Here is a 25,344-nt window from a genome sequence, read left to right as displayed (position 1 = left end):
AAATGGTTTAAAAATTAAAACTATGTGTTGTATGTTTAAAATATGAAACCATTAGAGACGTTCGTAATCAATTTGAAAAGATTTAATAAAAAGAAAATATACAGGTCTCGTTCTTATTCTCGTAGTATTTTTTAACTGTTCGTTCTTAAAGTATTGCCTATAGTTTTACGTCCTATGTGTACCCTCTCAATAAAGCATTAAAATATAAAAAATAGAATAATAACAAAGAATATAAATATACTATTTGCCAATAAAACAAAGGCAGCTGTGGCACGTGAGGAGTAAAGATATTAAGAGACAGGTTTTTGTTCTAACTGAAGGAAAAGATTGTCGTGTAAAGTGCACTGCAAAGCTGTTTTATACGGAATGCTATTACAGAATGTTTGTTTAAGTGTATTGTGTATTTTTTCTAATGATGTTAATGCTGTAAATCTTGTGGCTTTTACATCTTTGTCTGTGATGTGGGCTTACAGAGCGAAATGGTCTGCAGACATGTAAATAATTTTTACTGGTCATTCATACTCCATTTGCGCGATGACGATCGCGCGAAGGTGATATGTCTACACATGTAAATGTGTGATGTGTTGTGTGTGTGGTAGCGTGGACTACTCGGCAATCTGCGGGAAAATGTAGATCCTGCCACGGATCGACTATGCTATCCTTGATTAGGGGGCCGGAGGCCGCTCCCGAAACAAATCGTGCGGTGCAGTGCGTAGTGTTTAGTTCTGTTGTGTCCAACGCGGTGTGGTGTGAAATGTGTCGCAGGTGCAGTGCAGGCGCAGATCTTGGGGGAGGTGCGTGGAGAGTAGCATAATGCACTCGCTATGAAAGGATGATATTGGGTGAGAGGCTGTCTCAAAGTAGGTCTCTAGATAAGGCTTGAAGAATTCTTGAACTGTTGCGAGTTGGAGGTCGCTGTGCAGGTCCACGTTACGTTGGAACCACTCTGCGACGGTAGTGATCCGGGTAAAGCGGTTCTGCGGTGTTTATAAAGGCCTGGATGCCGGGGAGTGGGTGAAAACAACGCTTGCATAGGAGAAAATGGCTTTACGCCAATTTTATAAAGGTGGACTTTATGTTGAAGGAAAAATTTTCTTGAAGCATAAAAAGAGATAAAGCCTGTTTAGGACGTGAGAGTCTTTGTTCCTGACCAAGCGTGTACGTCCGTGAAACCGAAGTCAAGAGTGACCTCGAGTAGTCTTGTATAAGTCAAAATGACATGGCTATTTACACACCGGCAGGAATAATATTAATAAGAGTTTTCACTGTCGCGCAGTGCATAAGTTACGGTATTGTTGAAAGTCCGTCTCTTAATAAAACAATTATTTTGGCAACAGTCGGGATTCGCGGATAGGAAAGCGGCCAATAAAATATGAGGATTTACATGACATAAATATTAATATCTAATTGATTCAGGCGTTACTTTGCGGAAGTCCGTTCTAAGTATAAAAAGGACTAATATATAGCTACTTCCGCTATGTAGCAGTAGTCGTGCAATAAAGTGTACCGTCCGCATCCCGCTGATAAATGTGACGAGGAAACACGTGTCGAGTGATTTATCGGTGGTAGTGGTGTAATTCGTATTGTTTATATATATTACTCCTCAGCGGACTGGCGGGCGGTGCACTTTATTGCACGACCACTGCTACATAGCGGAAGTAGCTATATATTAGTCCTTCTCTTACATAACATTATAAAACGTACAGAAATAACGTGAAATTAAATTTTGTATGAACTTCCTATTTGTTCAAATTTAAAATATGTAAATAATATATGATTATATATAACAAAAAAATTTCGTCAAGAAGAAAAATTTACATACATTTAATTTAATAATAGTATTATTAAAATATACTTTAAAGCAAGAGTTGTTGTGTCGATTATAGTTATTGGAAAAAAATTTATTTATCTCTTAGGATTTTAGAAGGGCAACATTAATCCGTTGTCAGGTAATTTCAATTTCAACTTTCAATGACAAAGTTGAGTTTTAGTAAATTGTTACGAATGGCATAAGGTGTTTTCTGGTGTTATTGAAATTGATATAAAAACGATTGAATTAATTATAATTAAACCAATCTATTGAAATAAATAATTCCAGTTCATTAGTTTTCTGGTGAGATCGTCATTGAAATTATATATGATAAATATTTTTTTTGTAATATATTAAAACGTCGATAGGTAATTGTAAAATGTCTTTTAATATAAAGTACAACAAACGTATTGTTAAATTGGTTATTTCTAATCTTGTAGCCATGACCTGCACTTACAATAACATACACACACTGAGTAGTGTTGACGATATACCCGAACTGAAGAAGGACAATATCCATATTCTTAATAAGAAAAAGGTGTTTGATAAATTAAACAAAGTGATTAACGATGGACATAGCAAGCTGCAAATTGTTACTGATTTTGATCACACGTTAACAAGGCACACAATGGACAATGGTGAAACAGTCTTAACAAGTTTTGGTGAGATTTGTGAATTATTTTACTTTTTAATGTTTCTTTTTATAAAAAAGAATTTTTCCTCTTTTAAAGGAGGTCATTTTTAAAGGTATATTATAGTGTCTTTTACTACTAGTGTGTATCTCCAATAAAAATATTAGTGATAAACAGAGCCTTCACAAATTTATAAAGAAATTTTAAAAAATTATAAAGAATTCATATATCAGAGAAAGAAAATCAAAATAAACATGAATAATTGTTTTTATATTGATTTTTAATTGTTTTATTTATCACCTAATACCATTTGTTTCGGCAAATTTCTGATCTTATATCATCTTAATTCTTATAAAAAGTTTAGTTAACATCTCAATCTTTAATTCATTTAATTCTTGCAGTAGGTATCTATTTTTGTTGTTAGTATTTTATGTTATTTTGCCAGTTACAACAATCTGGGCAATGGTAGGGTGACAGGGTGATGGGTGTAAAAGCTTAAAAGGGGTGAATGTATCATTCATTCCTTTTATTTTACAAAAATAAATAGTTTCAAGAATAATAAATAATGTAATGACAATAAAGTAAAGAAAGCCTTTTCTAAATTGGTATTACTACATATTAAAATTAATGTTTTTTTATTATTTTTTACTGCAGAACTTTTTGGCCTGTCACATTCCAAGAGAAAAAAATGATTGATTTAACATATTTTTGAGTGATCACTTTATACTGAGTCTTTTTGCTGACAAAAGAGCTATACGTTTACACCTTTAAATCTTTTATACATGTAATTAATTATCCTGTAGGTAGTATGTTATAATGTTCAAAGTAAACTACTATTATGTGCATATTTTTACCAGATATAGAACCAACAGGAATATTAACTAATTGAAGTTCTTTTTAAATGTTTCATATGATTTAGGTATGTTTCGGGAATGTCCATCAATCCCTCAAAGCTACAAAGATGAAGAACAGAGACTTGCATCTATTTATAAACCTATCGAAGTTGATGCTGTGATGGGTGTTGAAGAAAAAACTAAGCATATGGTGGACTGGTACAAGGAAGCTCATGAGCGCTTAAAGTATGGCTTTATCAATATAATTAGCAACAGCTTTTTCTAATACTTCTATTTGAAATATTGATGCACTCGCTAATTATTGAACAAAATTTATTTATTCAAGTAGGCTCTTACATTCACTTTTGAAAAGTATATTATTTTTAATGTCATTATAGGCTAAACTAACCAGTTTACAAACATTTACTGTAATCTATTATGTTATATTAAGGTATAAGTTCACAACAGGCAATCTATAAATTATATAGTATCACATAATTTTTGTTAGTTCCAATACAAACCTAGACCAGATGCCCATGTTTAAATTTTGTATATCCTTTAAAAATTTCTATTCAGTCTAAAATAAACCTTAATACCCACCAACCCTAGTGGACACTAGGGCTATTATTGGGAGAATGCATCAGTTGGTAGGCAAAACAGGGTGCTTTATCAAATACCTTTGTTTTATTTAGTTGTCTAAAACATGTTATTATTATGGTGTAAAAAAACATTAAAAGGGTAAGGTAAAAACCATTCTCTTAATTAATTAAAACATTTATTTTGTTAACAGAGGTATGAAGTTTCCCAAACAAGAGCTCACAGATATTGCACAACAAATGGTTGAATGTTTCAGGTTAGTAACAATTCAAATTAGTAAATTACTATGAAAAATGATTTCTAGAATACCAAAAGATATTATTCTCTAATAATAAAATGATTGGTTAATGCAGACATTCACTTGCTCTAGGTTCTACTTTTCGAAATCTCTTACACAATGGTTTTCATTTTCAATAGGTGACATTACAAAATATTCTTTGCTAAGGCTTAGTAAAAACTATAATGCAATGTTGTAACAAATGTTACAAAATGGTTAGCATTGTTGAGAATTCTTGGAATCTAAATGTGAGTTTAGTAATATTTGTCAGGTTTTAAATTTTCTAAGTGGCGATAAACCTTTTAATATATTATTATTAATATTGCTTATATATATTTCTTACATATAGATGAGATTGCGACGCATGCTATATTTATTTGTTAAGAATTTTGAGAGCACCGAAAAAATGTAATGTAATAATGAGAGGATGTTCTCCAAAATTTTCTCTTTTAGCAGAGTGGGAAGTGGTTTATAAAGGGCAAATTTACTTTGCATATGTCAATGTATGGATTTCTTCTGTAAATAATAACTATGTTGTTTAAACTAAAATACAACAAAGTAGGCGATTAAAAAAAAACAATTTACAAAGACCCTAGCAAATGAGAGTAGAGTGGAAACCTATTCTGCAATAAATAGAAGATGTACCTGCTTACAAATGGACGCAATTTGTGATTTCAACAAGAATTGATATTTATACTTATCTTACTTTAATATAACACTTTCATATTTGTATTGATAGTGATAATTTGTAAAACAAAGGCCTTGTTGAAAAACATTTTCCAAATGCATGAATGACATCCTCCCACAAGGTGGACAAGACCTTGTTAAAGGTTATTTAAAATTTTAATAAAACCGGTCTTATTGGAAATCTAAAAGACAGGCCTTTTGTTTATCAGTGGACATCCTAGGCATAAATTAAAGACAATGATGGAGGATCCTCCATAATTTCTTAGCCAAAAACAACTTCAAACAATCATGTATGTAATTGTTTAATATTATATATAAATGACATTTCTTTTGTATCCTTCTCCTCTTAAAGTATTTATTAATATTAGTTTTATCTCCATGTATGTTTTTATAGTTATGTTTACATGCTCTATGTGTAAAGTAGTCAAGGTTTTGTTTTAGAAAACATTTAAATAAAAGCAATGTATATGGGGTGTTTTAAATGTTTTGTAGGATAGGAGTAAAAGATGTCATTTCTTGGAGTGAAACACAGCAAGTTCCTGTTCTGGTATTCTCTGCAGGCCTTGGAGAGTGTGTGGTTGCTGCCTTGAAGGCTGCCAATTTTCTGCTTCCTCATGTCAAGGTTGTTTTAATATCAAAACTTAATCATTATTAGTTTCATTTAATTGTAGTTTAATTTAAGAATCTTTTATGACAATGTTTTGAAGTTATAATAATATTTTGGAATACTTACTTTTTAAATTATTTTGTAGTAGATATCTTTCATAAAAATTGATATTTATTAAAGTTTGTCAATATTTACTAACAATGTTTTTTACAAAGATGGAACATTTCATACTTATTATTAAGTCATTACTGAATTTATTGTGTACACAATGCTTGTGACAAATATTGATTAGGTAATAAAATAAATTTTAATAAATTACTTTGAGACTGGAGATTAGGTTCATTTCCGTTTTTCTTTTCCACTTCTTTTTATTCAGATGCAAGAAAGTAACAATGTAAATTTTCACAGGTTGTGTCAAATTTTCTGGCAATAGATGAAACGGACACCATAGTTGGAATAAAAGGCGAGGTGATTCACACGTATAACAAGAACGAGGCCGCCATTAAGGATACTGAATATTTTGAAATGGTGAAGACGCGACATAATGTCCTACTAATGGGAGACAACATCGGCGACGCGGGAATGGCGGAGGGAATGGATCACTGTGACGTCATCATCAAAATAGGCTTCCTCGGTCGCAACACCGGGCCCAACTTACAAAACTATCTCAACAAATTTGATATTGTGTTAGTAGATGATTCAACAATGGATGTACCTAATGCTATATTGAAACTTGTATCATGATTTAAGTTATATTTCGGTGTTAATATTATTTAACTGGTTATTTGTTTTATATACAAGTTGTGATCTTACTCGGGTACGTCTTTGTACTCAAAATACAGCAATGTATGATAGTGTAAAATTTTTTCATTTAATTGACATCTAACAATAAATGTCTGCTTTAATTTTTATGGCTAATAATTTTGTTCAGCAATATATTTAGTTATTTCTTTTTATCAACTTCACAGTGGTCTAAAAATTAATTAATGTATAATAAAAATTCACAGTTTAGAAAAAGATATTTTTGTGACCTGTAATTTTCATATTCCAACAGTAATTGTAGGAAATATTTCATGTCTTAGTCATTGTTTCATTACCAACAAAACTTTAGACGATGAGCCATAAAGAACAAATTGCTATAAAAATTAAATACAACTGTCTTAACATTTTTAAGATGTAAATACATTCATTTATTTCGTAAATTTGTTGTTAACTTTCAGATATCACTATGAGAATTAGTAGCTATTGAACTTGCTTCCATAGGGGTTCCATTTTATTATCGACTGTTTTATTTTATGTCTGTTACTTAGCATATATGTATTTTTTATTGATTGTGGTTTAACCACAATCAGTATTATTAAAACAAGGTTGTTAATTTTTTTGATAGTGTCGATACTATGAAAAGAAATATTTTGTTGTGATATCAATTGGCAATTTACTCCGAAAAAATAAACAAAAACCGTCACATATATTGTTTTATGTTTCAAAATAATTTGAAGTACATTGCCAAAGTTTTTTTTACGAAAACAAATAAAACAAATCTTTTTGAAAATTTATTTTTGTTATTATTATAAAACAACACATACATAAAAATGTATTTTCTAGTCATTATAATGGCGTTATGCTTTTGGATTGATAAAATTAAGCCTGTTTTCGGCACGATATAAATGCGTTTGTTTATAATCAACAGGAAATAATAAGTAATAAATTAGCAAATTAATTTATACATTGATTTTACAAAATGTTATGTGATAAAAGACATTGAAATCCCCAATTGTCGAAACTTAAAACATTCAAATTTTCTCGGTGGTTATATATAACATTTACTTACGCGTTAATAAAATTATGAAGGTAACCCTGGCACCTAGCACGAAGTCACTACACAACAACCAACAATCTCAATATAATGGAAGATCTTTGAAAACACGAAATAACAATGAATATAGAAGCTCTGCGCATAACTTTCGCTGACCGGAGACTAGTTTATTATGAAATACTGCTTAATAATACCGTTTAAAATTATGGAAACGGTTACAAGCTAGAACATATACAATGATGAGAAAATATTTTCACCTTTGTAAGATATATTAAGAACACAAATAATTAGAAATATTACGTACCACAGTGGACAAGCAGTACAGATATGATTTTTTAGTATCGTATACTTTGTCAATGCATTATGTTTGACGTTTATTAGAGTTTTAATAACTAAAAGTACCAAATCACATGGCAAGATTTTATCTTCATATTACAATAGACTGTATTCCAGTGTAACCATCGCTGCAAACAAATGACTGGAAAATACATATCACAATACCCTATTAGTTTAAGTGAACAAATTAAAAGCTCTAAAATAAACAACAGTCTTAGTAGATACAAGTTATTTACACAAAGATTTATTAATATAAAAAATATTCTACAATTTTACATGTAACAATCATTCGCCCATGTAGAAATATATAATTTGTCACTATGTACAACAACTAGAAATAGTATTAAAAATAGTATGTTTTTAGGAATCGTCTAGTCACGAAAGGCAGTGATAGGCAAGAGATACACTATTTAAGTCTACGGACAAGGCACTTTATTAGTTGACCTAAGGGTTGCAATGTGTTGTTACATGTTAAATTAATTTTCTGGTGCTTTTTTATTACACTCAAATATCATACTTACATGAAAATCATTTTATAAATTAATAATTTCTTCTGAATTAATCAAATAAATAAAAAAAAAACAGAATAGACAATAGTTACAAGATATTTTTTTTTAGAAACAAAGAATTATTTTAAAGATATTAATAAAGAATGTTTGGCAATATATATTTTTCACTTTGATATTATTATTCTGAGTCTATAGACCGAGTCAAATTCTGTAGTTTCATTATATTTAATGACAATAAGATAATTCTTGGTAATCCGGATTGCCTGAATTTGAGGAATTAATTTCTAGTGTATTTCTTGCCCCTGGAGACCACAATGAAACCTAGAGTCATCCAGTCTCGGGCAAGGCGGCGGGCTCGCTATACAAAAACATGTGGAAAGCCAAACATGGAACTACTTTACCACAATATAAAAATACACAATTTGTATCACCAAACATTTTTGCATATCACTCGACATCACGTGTATCTGTGAACACGAATCTAGTTACACTTTACAAACGTACAATTGATTCGACTGCGTTGTGTTCTTTGTAGGGTGACGCCTAATAACTTTACGAAAATGATTTCACCATATTGCGGTTGTTGTTAAATCTAGATAATTGGACTGCAATAAGAAGCCAATTGTACCATGTTTGCAATTGAAAAATTAATCGTATACAATTTTTATCCACAAACAACTAACAAAACGCAGTCGGATCTCTGTTTGGGGGCCGTTCATAAAATATATTCGCTGTTAAGTGACAATTCAACGTTGGTTATAGATATCTCAGAATATGCAGAAACTCGTGGGTATTTGAACTATAATGAAATTAAAATTATCAATTAATTATTTTCATTTCCAAATTCTAAATTTTTGTTCGATTTTTCAATATGTTAGAAGCTAGCCATTGTGAAGAGGGATTGCAGAGATTGCAGGCAGAGTAACGCGGTTTGCGGTGTGATATTTCAGGCGAGTTTTTTTATGAACGGTCCCCTGTGAGAATAAGTAAATTTTGCATTGGAATATTTCAAGACAGCGCGGTTAGTCGATTCTAAGCGTTTACGTAAGTACAATTTTAGTTCTGTAAATAACAGTGCTGGCGTGCCGAGGGAGGTCCGAAGCGTACAGACGCACATACAATACTGAAGGAATTTTTAACATTAATAACATGAATATTGGCAGATATATCAGAACGCTCCGAGCGCAAGGGCGCGCCATTAGGTACACAATACAGACTAGATAGGTTAACTTAACGCAATAAGTTCTCAAGTTATTGTTCAATAAAGGGCTCGTAGGGTATTTATGTAGAATTAAATTAATATTAAACGCTAGTCCGCTGGATTTGGCTCGCCCAGTGCGCGGTCTGACTCGACTCCGTCCGTGTGCACAACTGACGCATTGGTCCCGCTTTATTGGTACAAAAGCACAATATATTACTCTATAATTACATTACAAATAGTTCTAATGACAGATCACAGCCTAAGTTCAATTTAAATAGGTCGAGGTAACCGGCGTCTACCTCGGCGGCACGGCGCAGCGGTACCAACGCGGCCGTGCCGATGTCTCACTGACGTCACGTGATGGCGGCGACGTCCGAGTGCGTCTTTTGAAGTCCGTCCTCGTCGGTTGACCTGCAACATCCATTCCATACTTATACTATGTATCACTAATGTTCACAGATTTTATTTCTCATAGATCTCCTCATAGGTTCCGATGGACCGCCTTCAGTTACATTTCTACCACTTTGACGTGATTGTATGAGTGGATGGGCGTTATGTATGGGTGAATGTAACAGTCGATGAGCGGATGGACGTTTATGTATGTGAGTGTTACCTGTAGACGTGCGCGGAGGCAGTGGTGGTGTGGTATTGTGCGGCGTAGGGCAGCCGTGCCCGGGGCCTGCGCCGCCGCGCTAGCACCGCACGCCCCAGCGCTCCGGGCCGGATCGAGTTACGTGCAGCGTGCCATGCGAGCCTGCGACATTTAAAATTATTTTTAAGGCATTTCTTTATACTTAAGTGACTAATAAAACATAAGGTCTCAAAGTATGCAGGTGACGAGTTATACACAACTTTTAACAATTTTATTGTATTATTATAAAATTTCGTGTACCTCAGCACTTTTGTGGTCGCTCAAATGCAGTATAAGACCGTTTGGTAAACGAGGGACTTTTGCAAAACTCCCTTGTTTATCACTTATCAGTATAAAAGGAAGACGAACCTCGGCGCCAGCGCGGCTACGGTGGTAATGACGACGACGAGCCAGTACATGGGGTCGACGAGCGCGTGGTGCATCACGTGGTAGGTGGAGGGCAGGTTGAAGCACGACACGCACACCGACTGGTACATCAGCGTTAGCACGAAAAACGAGCCCAGTGACCCCGTCAGCGCCAGCAAGTGGATCACGGTCTGCAAAACCATCAAACAATCTATCAATTTACTTTTCGAATTTGTTAACACTGTATTGTAGCTTTCCTTGACAGTTTAAGCGGGCGAGCAGGACTACCAAACAGCCAGGTGCTGTAGATATCATCACCATCATTTCAGCCATAATCTGTTAATTGCTGGAGATAGATCTGCCCATAGATTTCCAGTAGAATTGGTAGGAAGCGACCTGCATCCAATGTCTACCTTACCAAGGACATCTGTCTACTTTGTGGGCAGACATCTTGCACTGCGCTTGCCGGTGGCCAACTGTTTTGCGCGCTAGGTCATCTGTCTGCTGCCTTTTCGACTTGCCAATTGGCTGTGCAATGCCGGTTACTTTCGTTTTTTTCGAATCTCCTCATTCCTGATTCAATCTCGTAAAAAAAGCTCGAGAATAGCTCTTTCTCCACGACACGTTGAGTGACTGTAAACTTGCCAATGAAGTATAGTAACCAGCGGTTTTGGTTTGGCAACTTTGAAATATATACGAGAAGACAACACTATTATACAGAACCCAGCTGTTTTTTGTCGTAAGTCTTGTTCTTTTGCTCAATGTGCCAATTCCAATGCCGGTCACAAAACGTGAGTTCTTTTCAATACGACCGAGCGGAGCACACATTATTCAAATATCAGCTTTAATTACACATGTCTTTCCAAGTATCTATTTTAGTTCATTCAATCTTTTCCAAATCTAGTTGCAGTTTTCTCATCTTCCATGATTATTAATTATTAATTAATGTAGCTAAAGTATCACACAGACATTTATGTGTGAAAAAAACAGTGCTGAATTGTGCTATTTCCAAAAACAAATTCATTGAACAACTGTGCCACAATTGAATGATAAATATGTAAAAAAACGCAAGAAATTACATAAAGTAACAAAAGAATAAATGAAATGTGTGTATCAAGTATATTTGGTTTAAGAAACCAATCTTTTTATACTAGTCAAAATATTAACCTTTTTTTTTTAAATAAAACAACTTTTTCGCAGTTAGTTTTTTTATTTATTTCGTAATAGAGTGCACCTACGGGCATTTCAGGACTGAGGTCTACTAGGGCTTCCGTTGTCGACGTTGCCATTTCAGTCCATAGAGGCCCACTGCAAAACATAGCCTATCCACAAAGATGTCTTAGGTATACCATAATCGCCAAGTTCGGTAGGGGGGTTGGCGATCGCTGTGTGGTTTTATGGTGCGCAGAAGACATAATTAACGCGCAAAGCGTGAATTATATAAGATTGTGATATGAAATCGAACACGCGTCCTACGATCGCAAGTCGCAGCCCTCTCCCCGTTTATAGTTATACCGTGATACCTCATGATCCGAGCTACGCAGAATGAGTTCACAAGGTCTATTTATTAAAACTTTTTATTATACCTAAACAACAGATCTGGTTCAATTTAATTCTAATAACTTTCCGGTCTTTAAAAGTAGAATTTTGTTAAAGCTCAACCATTTCTGGTAATATTTTGACTAATATAAATAATTCAATATGTTTAATTCACGCTTCACACAGATCACTACCACTTACAAGTTTCATATAGAAAAGCTGCATGTAATTTAACGAAAAAAATTTTGAACGTAAGAAAAGTTACGAGGCATTCGCAAAGAATGGAATAAGGATAATTAGAAAAGTATTTCAAATTCACTTACTACACGTTTACTATCTTAATTATACTGTATTAACTATTTTCTCCGTGTGGTTAAAACAACATTGACTTTTATTCTGAACTTCCAAGGAAGGTGTTTATTTTTTATATTCAAAAGTTTTTTGATCCATAGATGGATATTTATGCAGAGATTAACGTTATTTTTAATATATATAAGAGACTCATCACTATATCTATGAAACTATAAGGCTTAGAGCCATAAAATTTGGTAGCAATATTGGTTTCATCAAGTTGAGGTCCGCTAAGAAGGGATTTTAAGACATTCAATGAGTATGGAGGAGCGTTTATTTAAAAAAGCTTATTTCCAAAATATATGCCTTGAAGATACGAGAGATACTAGTTCAGAATATTTTTTTCATGTTAAAAATTACTAAGAATGGATTTTATTAAATTACAACCATAAAATCTAGTATACGGAGGGGCGGAGAGATAGATGATACATACATTAAAGATTTCTATCTACACACTCATCAGGATAGATCTGGAAGCATGAGCTTTAGAAACTTGAAATTTGGTAGGAGATTCCTTTCGCTTAGTAGAGGTTAGCTAACTAAGGACTTTACGAAATTCTATCTGTAAAGGGTTAAAGAGAGCCTTCTTTAAGATAGTGAAGTGGCTGAGGACATTTAGTTAGAATATAATAATATAGTCAAAAATGAAACTTACCCAACTGCGAGTCTCAATAGCGACATACATCAACATGATAACGAGGCAGCAGGTCATGTTACAGAGGCCGAACAGCCAGATGTCGACGTCGGTGTCCCAGTACGCGCTGGCCGTGGAGAAGAAGATGACGACGCTGATGTAGACCGACTCGGCGAGCACCACCCAGTAGGAGTGCGGGCGGTAGGCGAGCCCCCGCCGCGCCGCGCCGTACAGTCCCGGACGGTCGGAAAGCAGCGACGCAGGCGCCACGCGGTCGTACGCACCTATACATACATACACCTATTGTATACATTCATATAAATACACGAGTAATGACAATTGAAATGATAGGTGAACTGAAAATGACGTCGCCAACATTCGCCTATAACGAAGGAAGTAACAAATAAAAAGGCATGCGCTGATTACAACCTTTATTCTTTTTTTTCATTGTGTGGTAAACTGTATAATTCTACATGCATATAGGCTTTCGATAATTTTCTTTATTTACGATCATCTGTTGATTCAGACAATGATTGTTTACATTCTTTAGTCTATTGGTAAAAGAATAACATCGTTATCCGACATTCGTTGACTGTTTTGTTGCATGGCGTAGTTAACACTAGGTGTACATAAATTGTTAAATGGTCGAAGCTTTAGATAAGTCTCACCGATAACGATTGGTGGGACGGCGGTAAACATGAGGTTATAGGCCATCAGGTGCAGCTGGTCGATCATCACCATGGAGGAGAAGCCGCAGTAGAACTGATACCAGAACACCAGAAACACGAACGTCTGCCGAATCCAATAACATTTCACATATTAATGTATAATAATATTTATATTGTATCAATATTTTTTGTCTTTTGGGAAACTTACGGCGTTTTTAAGGAAGAAATATTTGATCATGCGCGCGAGCCGGTCGTAGCACCAGTGACCGTGGACCAACAACAGCCGCTCCACGAACTTGAACCTGGATAGGGCGAAGTCCGACGCCATTACCGCCTGCCGGCCTTCTTGCCCCGACAGTCCTAGAAAACAAAGTACGATATTAAAACAAGAAATATTAATGTATACTTTTTATATACATAATATGTATTTATAACCTCTTTCGTATTTATCATTTTTTTGTTATCTTTAGTGATTTGATAGTCCTTCTCTAAAGGAACCTATAGGTCAATATTATCATATATTCCTTATTAAACATTTAATATTACTTCCATGAAAACATAAATGTACTTAAAATAATCGAAGTTATGTACATTGAAATGTATTTTAAAATAAAAATACATAAAAAGTATTTTTCATTATGTTACATTACAAATCGAATCAAATTGTATAATGTATAGTTGAATATTTAATTAAAACAAAAAATAATGACTATATGATAATTACTATCACAAAACATTTGTATAAGTATGTTAACAGGAAGGTCTTTTAAATCTATTTACATACTATACAAGATATTTTATAATACTTAAATTGATGTTCATATTGCCTATGCCTATATGCTCTGTATGATTTTATTTATTTTTATTGATAATATGATTAAATTAAAATTTGTAAAACTCACCGATTCCGACGTCGGCTGTCTGGATCATAGACACGTCATTCGCGCCATCGCCGATCGCCAAAGTCGTCACTCCGAGTTCTTCTTTAACTGCCTGCGAGAACGAATAACATTATCTTTATTATTTTAACCACGAAAAATTCACTTCAAGACATAGGCCTCTTCCATAGATTTCCAATATGACCGTTTGGAAGCGAACGGCTACCGAATGATCTTATGACTTGACGTGTCACGCTGCGCTTAATGGTCTGTGGTCTTCACTTCAAAATCTTAAGGTGCAACTGCTACTTCAAATTGCCAATCAGCTAGTTTATATCTGTTACTTTTGTCTATGAATCATTCAATCTCATTCCTGATTCGATGTCTAGAGAAATGTCGGTCATAACACAATTCATTGAGCGACAGTGAGCAAGTAAAGCAACGAATATAACATAATTAACTACCATTGTAATAGTAAAACTACATAATACAATATTAACAAGTAATTATCGGTAGTTTGTCTTTCGAGCAGCATATGAAGTTAACCATGAGTAAAAAAAATAAAAAAAATTAAATTACGTCAGTTTATAGTCGCATATGTTTAAAATACCATTAAAATTAATCACGACTAATAAAATAAAAGAGACTAATGTTGAGAAGATAAAATACACAATGGAAATGACTTCCGTTTAATTTATCTTTGTACATAGCTAATTTAGAATACATTGCAAGTAAAATAGATTTGGTAAATATACATTATTAAAAACAAAGAAATCTTTGTATACCTTCACGATGTATGCTTTCTGCAGCGGTGTGGCTCGACAACAGAGAACTGCTGAACACCTCTTCGCTAAAGATAGGAAGGGAGCCACGAGGCCAGAGCGGCGGTCCAGGATGTAGGTCAGCGTCCGTCCGTCCACCACCAACGCGCGACCACCTACTCCTTCCACTACGCCCCCTTCCAAGTAGCTTTTTATCGTCGACTCTGCATGCTCCTGCAACATACGCATTAAGGCATATTTTCATTGGTTAACTAAGTTATACATTATACAGGTTTTCATTTTCACCGGTTAGTATAAATGTAGCACGGAAGCTCTGTTTAAGAGTGTGCTATCGACAGTTGAAAATAGCGTACGTAAACAAAAATCTAACCAGCGAAAGTTATTACATAATAATGTAATCATCAAATGATAATTCGTGAAAGTATCACTACATTGTTTCTTTATATCAGCTGCCTTGATCGATTAACTTGACAATATATAAAAATGTAAGATGTTTAGCTTTTTAAGGCCCTAGCAGTATGTTGTGTGATATGTCTTACGCGTTGTGTGGCCTGCCTACTGCATCTCGCCAAACCTGTTTCAATTTCGTAGAGAAATCCCGATCATAGTCTTTTCCATGGGTCATTGAGACTGGGTGCGTAGCAATGAGACCAGGTTTTTTGACAGTTCTTAATTTTTTTTTCAATATTAAAAAAACCCGATGGAGATTTTTTTATAACCACACCGGAAAATCACTTCAATCATACCGAAGAAAACATATAAAACCTTCATAATTGTAACATCATTATTGTAACACGTTATTCTAAATTTACATTCACATTTCTCTGCAATAGTGCAAATAATATTTCATGTGTTACTTATTCAGATTGGGATGTTACAGTACCTTATCCCGCGACATAAGATGCAGCAAGCGATCGCTCTGCGAGAAGAGCGCAGCGGAGTAGGCAATGTTGATGGCGGTCTCGGGCTTGTCTCCGGTCAGGACCCAGACTACGATGCCGGCGTCGAGCAGCGCGCGGACAGTACGTGGTACCGCCTCTTGAAGCCGGTCCTCCACGCCCGTCGCGCCCACCAGCGTCAGCGCGCTCTCCAGCCGCGCCAGCGACTCGCGAATACGTTTCTCACGTCCTACAGTATCACAAGAAAATTTATAGTGACAAGGCGTAGAGCTTCTGAGAAGGCATATCGGCTTGGGCTGTGACTTGCTAATGCTGCCCAAGTAGCAATTGCAAATTCCGCAGATGCGATGGGACAGCTTATTTTAAGCTGGTCGGCTCGCTACATACTACAATTTCTCTAGATTGGAGGGGCGTCAAGCTCTTATATCGCTTAGAGTTACTGGTCATAGTAGTAGACAAAAAAAAACTTATTTGAAAAACAAAAAATCTTTTTTTATTATAGTTAGCAATCTTAGTTTTATCTCATTAAGGGACTAACAACTACCATCAATGTATTATAATCATCATTTCAGTCGTCGGACGACCACTACTAGACATAGGGGAGACTATAAATGTCGAATAGAACCGGTTGAAAGCGGTCTGTATTCAGCGTCTTCTGAAGACAATAAATAGATCGTCCCGTCCGTCCAACTTGTGTATAATTACACTATATAATATCCCTAAAGAATTTGCTACCTTCCCCAATCTCGCAAGCTCGCGCGTGTCCTGCAAGCCACTCCTCCCAGAGCGCGGGCTGCATCGTCCGCTTGGCCATGACCAGCGTACGCAGACCCGCGCGCGAGTACTCCGACAACAGCGAGCGCGTTCGTTCATAAGCAGCCGCCTCCGCCGAACCTGCCCGCATCGGAGTCAACGCCCCGAACACAGAACTATCTGCCCCCTTCACGTACAGAACTACCTGAGGAGACAAAATTATTCATGACAATACTAAACTTTAATGATCGTCCTGATTACAATATATTGACATATTCAAGGCATTAAATTCTATAAACACAAGCATACAATGATTTGATGTCTGTTGAAGGAGTGATGAATGCTTGAAGTTGTTACTATTGCTAATAAGGAGTTCTTCAACAAGAATTTTGTTTCGAAATCAAAATTTAACAACATATTTATATGAAGATCATTTCACAATATTTTATTGGAAAAAGTAAGGTTTGGCAATAAAGAATAATAAAAAAGGTTACATAGCCAATTGCTATCATAACCACGATATAAATAAGGATTCGGTGAACAAAATGTTCAAACACATTTTCGCAAAATGACGGGTTTTATTTATACCCTTTAGTGGTTTGTTATAAGCAGAGCTGTCGTGTGCAATCCATTCTTTCCATTTTTTTACCGATGCTATTTAAGTACTTCGCAGGTGCTGATTCATTCTAAGCTGCAATAAATTTGATTAGCCTCATGTAGACACTATTTTTATATATCTCTTAAAAATAACTCCGTGATCGAGGTGAACTTGAAGGTAAATTTCGTATAATTACGCGATTGTTAAATTTTCTAAACAATTTCTAATTTATCTATGTAAAGTGTGGTATTGTTCCGTTCAAAATAAGTCAGTGATTTTTTGAAAACCCTTTGTATTTCATTTATATTAATGCCTTGACTTTTCGAAGGTGGTTACATAAAGCTTTTTCGGAAGAATAAGTATATTATTTTTTTTAATTTGATGTAACGTACCTGTCCCGTGGGTAGTCTCATGGCGACAGACATGCACTTGCGGTTGGAGTCGAACTGCTGCACGCGCAGGACTTTGAGGCGCGTGAGTTCACCGCGCAAGCCGACCTCTACCTCGTCCGGTGCTCTACTTCTCAGCTCGTAGCCGTACGCGAGCGCTGCTTCAGCCAACGCCAGCTCGTCCGGACTCTCAGCTTCGAACCGCGCTAGCTGTGTCCAATTATAATTATTAAAGTATATATACATTTACACCTTTTCATCATCGTCATATCAGCCTATAGACGCCCTATTTAAGGTACTGTTTTCCCCCAAACATCCTTACAATAACCGGTCTTGCGAACTTTGCGGTCTACTCGTATCCAGCGATTTTCTGTGACCGTCACAATGTCGTTGATCCGTCTAGTAGTAGGCCTACTCAAAGGGCAGCATACCGCATTTTCATATTTCTCTATTTTCAATTACAGTTTCCATAGTTTTCTTTAGTTAATATCAACTGGGCCCACGTTAGACCCTCGCAGGCGCCCTACAATAGTACTGATCATGGACCTCCCTTATTGATTACATTGGATGGATTGGCCGCTTCCATCTGGTCTTATTCGAAATCTAGATCAATCATAGGCTTCCCCTGCATACAGTAGAGGATATCTTGGAGCTCACGAGTCACATGCGGCGCTTTGGATGTGAAGCTGTATATATCATTGTTGTTAAAATACTTCAATATGAAAAACGAGATCACGATAAAGTATATTCACGCAAGATTTGTAAATTTATCTGTACCGACTCAAAAGGTTGGCAATACTTGATGTATACCATGATTCCTTCGCGTTTTATAAATTAGGATATTACATCTTAAGAATGTCGTACATACTTGAGACTCCGCGGAAGTGCTCGGCTCGCTGTTGGTGTCGTCCCGGCTGCCAAAAGGAAACTTCGGCAGACGGATGCGCAGCGGGGAAGTGGTCGACGGCGGCGGCGACGGAGTCGTCGATCTGGATTCCGTTAGACGAGCGTATCTGAAAAATATTTATTTCAATACTTCATATAATAATTACAAAGATGAGATGAAATTTACGTGAAAAAATTATGCTTGTAACGGGATAAGATTTGTGAAACAAACATGGATGTGAATAGGATTAAGTACCTGAAAGATATTAATTAGCATAGGCATTCAGTAAGCCAAGGCTTGTGTTGATGTCGGTTGTATCTATTAATCATACTCTTAAGAAATTGTTAAGCATCAGGTTAACTGGATTATTTTGATGAAGCTCTTAGCATACATAAACCCTTATTATTAATAATTTAATCACAACTTTTCACTTGCACCTATTTAGTTTATTATATATATATTTATTTATTAGTTTTGCAAGTACTTTTAAAGGAACTCTCTAGCTCCATTCAATTTTGCCCAGTGAGCAATTGAGAGTGTTAAGCTCGAAGCTTCGCTGCGAGATTGAATCTGAAATGAGGAGATCCGCAGAAGGTGACTGACGTAGTTCGAAGATTTGCTCATCTGTAGTGGCAGTGGCAACTAATGACTATTAGGGTCGATAGGCTACCATCAGCAGGTAGATGCAACGTGGGAAGGCTCTTCGTTAGTGAACCGATGTCATTGTTAAGGTCGCGGAAAGTAGCTAGAAGCGACCAGCGCTTCTAGATCACGGTGATGATATTCGAGGGAGATCTAATTCTTGCAGTAACCATCTATTGGATTACATGATTATGATGAATTTTGCAAAATCTAAATCTACGGAATGTTAAAACAAAGAAAAGAAAGTGGTCCACACTTGTCGTTTGATCGAAGTGTGCCGTTGGAGCGTGCAGGTTTCTCCAGCGGGAACTGGCTGCCAGACTGAGAGCCACTCAGCTGCATGGCGTCGACGTGAGGCTGGCTCACCACGACCGTGTTGCACACAGCCAGCATCAGGAGAAATTCCCTCACCTGCGCGATAGAAAACAACAAAATTATATTTTAACATCTATTTTTAAACTATTTACATCAACACGTTGAATGCAATGTCAGAAATCGAATATTTCCAAATAAGCCACGTAGCCCACAGGTTAGCTATCTCTTACTGAACCATCTAAGCCAGTGTTTCCCAACGTGGGGCCCACGCCTCGCAGGTGGGGAATTTGACTGTTAAGAGGGGCAATTAGAAAATGTACTCGACATAAGTATAATCCTTTTGCTAATATACATATATATAAAAATATTAAAATCATGTCTTATATTACATAGGGGGGTGTAAGAATTTTAGAAAGGTTTAAGTGGGGCGTGATACAGAAAGGGTAGGGAAGCACTGATCTAAGCCATGGGAATCTCTCGTGGGCAGCTAAGGTTCAACGGAAACGTTTACCATAACCCACATATTGCAACTATTAAACAAAAGGCATACATAGGTAAGTTTCGTGGCCCAATTGCCCAAACGGACGAGACTTTACTAATAATTAAAAATTTGCTTTATCGCTTAAACAATAAATGTCACAATTTTTAATTTTATACTTACTATACTTTAAAATGTAAATCTCAATTATAAAAATAAATTATTTCCTGATGTAACTTGGCCCAGGTGGAGTCAGTCAGACGTCAGGTTTGCCGATGGATCGTAATGCATACAACGTGACAATCAAAAATTAAAGTATAATATAACATCTCAGAATGCAATAGTCTGTATAATAAACAAGTCTACAATTTTATATTCACCATTAAAGTGGAAATTAATTCTGCATTGCGATGATTACTCATTGCATATAATTATATAAATGTGCCAATTTTCGTTAATTAATTAAAAAGATAAACTTTTAATATTAACATTCTTAAAAATATTCAAGGCGATTGGTTACAGGCGTAAAGGCTATAAAGGAGTAACGTATAGCTCATTTGCTGTCAATTAATGTGTGACACAACGAATCCAAAATATCATTAGTTTTAGCAATATTAACTTACACAATTTAATTTACATTTAATATATAAATTAAAAATAATTATTGTTTACTCTCAGCCCCTACTACTTGAAGTAATTGGCTAGACGCATTCCAATAGAAAAAAGTTAATTAATGTTACACATTTCACAGTGAACATTTTTGACAAGAAACTAGAATGAAAAAAGCTTTCGGGCTTTTTTATGATAAAAATCCACCCCCTGACAGCTTTAACACCAATAACCCAATTATATTATTCATTAGCACGAAAAAAGATAATGAGATCGGCACTTACCTTTTGTGTGTGCTGAGCATCGTTGTTATCAAGCATATGTTGGAGCAATCTTCTATTTGGCGATACTTTGGTAATAGGGGTGACAATAGGTGGTAGGTCGGACGAGGGCTCCGAGGGGGGACCCGGTGGATGATCATAGTCCACCCCCCCGACCGTGCATCGCCTAAACACCATCTTGTTCTCCGTCAACGTGCCCGTCTTATCGCTGAACAAGTAATTTATCTGCCCCAACTCCTCGGTTATGTTCAATGCTCGGCACTCCGTCCGTGTGTTAGTGACCGGGTCGTACATTTCCACGTCCTGATGTATGTGGTACACTTGGAGCAGTTTGGTCATCTCGATTGTAACGTAAAGGGATACTGGGATCATAACTTGAAGCACTATAATATACGTCCAGAATATGAGGAGTCCCTCGTAGGCTGGCTTGTCGGCGTATGTGATGAATGGAGTAGCTTTGTACAGGAGTGGGTAATACTGGTCGTACCAGATCTTGCAGCCGACAGCGCCGGCGCAGCATAAGAACAGGAGTACTAAGACGCACCATATGACGTCCGTGTTCATTTTCCGTTCAAGTTTGGAACATTTGTACCTGGGCCCCCCGTTGTTGAGCATGGCCTTCGTTTCATGTCCCGCGTACACGACGATACCTTCCACGTAATCAGTATTCTTGATGGTGCATTCTCTCAGTAACAGGTTCTCGGAATTGAGTGGAACCCGACATCCGTTCGGGTGTGAAATCGTTCCTGTGAATCTGTATATTTTGGTCGACGGACGTTCCACTTCAACTGTACTTCTGAATTTTAAAGGACAAAAGTCTTTATGCTGAAAACAAATTATTATTTACTTTGAATGTGGGCGAATGGTAAATAGCAATAAGGAAAGTATACAAACTCGCGAGGTGGATTACGGCGATAATGTTATCTCTAAGACGAGGGTTGGCCCAATAATGAAAACATTGTAAGGCCATATAAGGTTTGTAATTACATTTACTGTCTGTTTAATATAGTTTTTTTATTTATAATTGACTAACGCCATTTATCTGTTAACATTTATAGAAATTGAATATTAATTTAATATTACTGGTTTGTTAAGCTTGTCTTTATTACTTGAATTCAAATATAGGGAAAATACTACGTAAATAAATTCAATAGAAGCATAGAAGAAATAAATGAAGCATACTACGTGTAAACATGGATTCTCAAAATCAAACATTGAGGATGTTTTTCTTAAATTTTAATGTACATTTATATTTTATTTTATCGACGTTATAAATGAACTTCATAAAAGCCTTAAAATTGATTATAGCTGTGTGAAAATGTGTAAAAACGTCCCGTTTTTGTCAGAAAAGAGTTTTTATTTGCTAATTGATTTATTTTTTATCATATTACTAATAACTAATGTCTTTACTAGAAAACCTGAAGGCCACAAACATCTACTATTGCTAGTTTTTGTTGTAAAAACAATTAATTTTAGTAAAACAAATTATTATCTAATATTCTACAGTATTTGTTATGGTGTGCTTTTAAAAAACGGCCAGTGTTGGACGACCGAGATTTGTGGACAAAAGTAACAGACAGGCCAGCGGATTGGCAAGTTGAAGTCTCAGTGGACAGACCATCGCGCAGAACAAGCCTTAAGGTTTTAGAGTGGAGACCACGGATCAGTAAGCGTTGTTTAAGATGTCAAACTATATAGTAGACAGACGGGCGTCGGAAGACGCTGGGTGCAGCTTCCAACCGGTCAATAGGACGTCTACAGGCGAGGCCTAATACTAGCAGTGGACGATATACTGCTGAAATAGTGATGAATAGAGACATACAGATTCCTAACAAATAGTTATATTACTGTTGAATATCGCAGAAGTAAATAGGGGCCGAATGTAAATTCAGTATGCGCTTCAATGATTATCTAGTCTTTGAGCTACATGTTCGACAATAGATCATTTTACGGTCACTTCACGGTGTCAGCTGGAGACAGGTCGCGTTGGTCGACTCTTTATTATTTTAGGCTTTTGCTTCAGTTAGTAAGGTTTACTTTTTGGTTAGTAAATATTAAGACAGTTGTAAGATATATTGTATATTATACCAGGCTGGTAACAATATTGATATAAGTAAAATACAAAAATTTAATGTTCTAATAAGATTCGACGACTAAAGATCAGTAATATTAATGTTTTTTTTGGTGTTAAGTGATGATATCGATGAAACTGCTATTAAAATCTCGTTAACTAGCAAACCTAATTTAAAATTGAAGTTGTGCAAAATCAATCAATATTTCATTAGAAAAAAAAAAGAATATTTACAACGGAAATAGCTTTGGTAGTTTATTTTAGAAATTTTATGGACTGTAACCGGCGCAGAGATCGACTACTGGGTTTTAGAGGGTTAACATAACTCCAAGAAAGACGGGGATTTTGAAAAGACCTGGATATTTCATACATACGAAATTAAAAAATAAAGCTAGCACTCTTTTCTATATAGTAAAAATGTAATACCTTTTCCCGGAAGCCGGGAGCGACAATTCGCTGCTTGAGATTAGTCTCGCCGTCCAAATTGCAGGTGTCCAGGAAACAGATACCCATTGGGTTCGAGGAGTGTAGCAGAACCATATCAGCGGGCACGGCCTCGTTGTTGGACAAATGCACCAGGTCGCCCACCCGAACTTCCTTCCATTTTACTCGAACGTACCGCTCTACCGATCTGCGAACGAACACAAAACAAAATTTAGTTGTTTTGTACAATTTTTTAACTGTTTATGTCCGACAGAAAAAAAAAACATACCCCGAAACAAAAAATACACAACTTATATTATTCCTTAGTGACATGCTAAAGAAGCGTCTACATTTATCTGTTATCTAAATGAAAACAGATACGATCTTTACTTTTAGGTTCATTGTTTTTGTTTACAATACTAATTGGTGTATTTTTGTTCAAATTTCTATATCCCTATGATTTGGCGTGTACCCTGTTTATTCTGTGCTTTGGTGTGTTTTTCTCACAACTTCTGAGATCATACACCATTCAAGAGATTGGATGAGAGGGCTACTTTAGCAATTTAGTTTATTTATTTAAAAGGTGAGTTCACACAAGTTATTAGTGAGAAGTGTTTCCTGGTGCATTTAGGCGCGTACAAAGAGTCGCGGCTCAAGTATCTGACATAAGTGTCAGCTCGAATCCCAGACATATTGCATTTTCTGATCAAAATTTAAATCAGCCACAGACATACCTTTTTTAACTGATAAGGCAATGTTAAAAAATAAAAAAGCTGTTATTTGGACACATTTCAAAAACTAAGCCAGGTGTGAACGCATCTTTAAATTTCTACTCAATTGTTGAGACACCACTTTGGCCATTTCTTCGCCCAGTGCTAACGCTTTCCAAAGTGGCTGCAGTGTTATTAGGCAGGCAATAGGAAGCGACAAAGTCAAGGGTCGGTCCTTTCGGGCGCCCTTGTGTCGGAATTGCTAAGTGAAGGTTCTGTTGTGAGGGGACCATTTATCCCTTTCACTTGCTCACAAAAGTGCGACTAACAGAACGAGATATTACCTCCATTAGGTTAATAAACAAAAATATTAGATTTATATTTGAAACATTTATTAAGAAAGTAAGCGAAAGTTTTTTAGAATAACATAATCTCGTATTACAAAGTGCCATGACGAATTTTTTTCGTGGAAATTACCTTTGTCAGTATACATGACTAAGCAGTAGTAAATTTTAAGTTATCACGATAAAGCTTTTGCAACGTACCGCGGACACGAAAAAGAAATTATGTTTATTATGATTAATTTTTGTGAAAGGTTATTTCATACTTTTACTTTAAAGTGTTAATGCTTGTTCATTCTAATAAGGTTTTGAATTAATTGTTTTAAATTTACTTAAGAATTTATTTTTCGTATCAATATTTTAAAAACCTGATGGCCATTGTAGTCGTATGGTATTCTAGTAGCAACCACAAGCGGGTAGACGACGTGGTGATAGTAGCCCCCCAGGTGGACCAATAATAGAGTCAAGGTTGGAAGTCGCTGGGTGCAGAAAGAGTAATAGCGGTCATCGTGACGATCTTTGCAGGAGGTCTGTGCTTTGCAGCGAGCGTCTATCAGCTGACATGGTTTTATATAAAATGTGAACAGTACGTAATATAACGGATTTGTAACGGTATGACATGTAATAGAAACGGTTTATCCAATAGTGATACGCAAAAATATTCCGATAAGAATTATTGATTAAATGTTTCGTGTGTTAATGTATGGGTGCGACAGACAACCGATGACGCATTACAACGCCGGAAAGCCACTGTTTGGCAACACCTAACAATCAGGGTAACTACGAAAACGTATT

At 35.8% G+C, this 25,344-nt stretch overlaps 2 protein-coding genes across 4 annotated transcripts in view; one reads left to right on the top strand and one right to left on the bottom strand.

Annotated features, from left to right (window-relative positions):
* The first annotated feature begins 765 nt into the window (after window positions 1-765).
* On the top strand, window positions 766-6,901 carry cN-IIIB (cytosolic 5'-nucleotidase IIIB). Of its 2 annotated transcripts, none has more exons than XM_068771596.1 (6): window positions 766-842; window positions 2,251-2,472; window positions 3,362-3,521; window positions 4,066-4,128; window positions 5,329-5,458; window positions 5,852-6,901. In XM_068771596.1, exons 1-6 carry the CDS (start codon window positions 833-835, stop codon window positions 6,185-6,187), a joined length of 921 nt encoding a protein of 306 aa, XP_068627697.1. In that variant the 5' UTR covers window positions 766-832; the 3' UTR covers window positions 6,188-6,901. The 2 variants fall into 2 exon arrangements, with proteins under 2 accessions (XP_068627697.1, XP_068627698.1); XM_068771597.1 differs by lacking the exon at window positions 766-842 and adding an exon at window positions 1,981-2,113.
* Window positions 6,902-7,050: 149 nt separating this feature from the next.
* Window positions 7,051-25,344, bottom strand: part of LOC137928574 (phospholipid-transporting ATPase VD) — a 95,348-nt gene continuing 77,054 nt past the window's right edge. The window contains exons 2-16 of one of the 2 annotated variants that reach the window (XM_068771447.1): window positions 23,502-23,706; window positions 21,008-21,829; window positions 19,578-19,732; window positions 18,662-18,806; window positions 17,797-18,003; window positions 16,789-17,011; window positions 16,038-16,282; window positions 15,158-15,367; window positions 14,397-14,487; window positions 13,703-13,854; window positions 13,495-13,618; window positions 12,848-13,110; window positions 10,306-10,493; window positions 9,919-10,059; window positions 7,051-9,716 (exon numbers count right to left, since the gene is read on the bottom strand). In XM_068771447.1, the coding sequence (XP_068627548.1) occupies window positions 9,659-9,716; window positions 9,919-10,059; window positions 10,306-10,493; window positions 12,848-13,110; window positions 13,495-13,618; window positions 13,703-13,854; window positions 14,397-14,487; window positions 15,158-15,367; window positions 16,038-16,282; window positions 16,789-17,011; window positions 17,797-18,003; window positions 18,662-18,806; window positions 19,578-19,732; window positions 21,008-21,829; window positions 23,502-23,706 (3,229 nt within the window). In that variant the 3' untranslated portion in view covers window positions 7,051-9,658. The remainder of the gene's footprint in view (window positions 9,717-9,918; window positions 10,060-10,305; window positions 10,494-12,847; window positions 13,111-13,494; window positions 13,619-13,702; window positions 13,855-14,396; window positions 14,488-15,157; window positions 15,368-16,037; window positions 16,283-16,788; window positions 17,012-17,796; window positions 18,004-18,661; window positions 18,807-19,577; window positions 19,733-21,007; window positions 21,830-23,501; window positions 23,707-25,344) is intronic. The other variant, XM_068771448.1, reaches the window with a different exon arrangement.

Source organism: Battus philenor, unplaced genomic scaffold (genome assembly GCF_028537555.1).
Source record: "Battus philenor isolate CCGP_79_NKW_IND1 unplaced genomic scaffold, ilBatPhil1.0.hap1 SCAF_4, whole genome shotgun sequence".
Classification (NCBI taxonomy): domain Eukaryota; kingdom Metazoa; phylum Arthropoda; class Insecta; order Lepidoptera; family Papilionidae; genus Battus; species Battus philenor.
Note: the sequence above shows the minus strand (reverse complement) of the source record. Positions and strands in the feature narration are given on the sequence as shown.

What these genes read in the sequence shown, in the direction of transcription:
- cN-IIIB (XM_068771596.1), top strand. An exon ending in CAAATGGTTGAATGTTTCAG is followed by an intron (nt 4,129 to 5,328) that starts GTTAGTAACAAT and finishes AATGTTTTGTAG; the next exon opens with GATAGGAGTAAAAGATGTCA. An exon ending in TTCTGCTTCCTCATGTCAAG is followed by an intron (nt 5,459 to 5,851) that starts GTTGTTTTAATA and finishes AAATTTTCACAG; the next exon opens with GTTGTGTCAAATTTTCTGGC.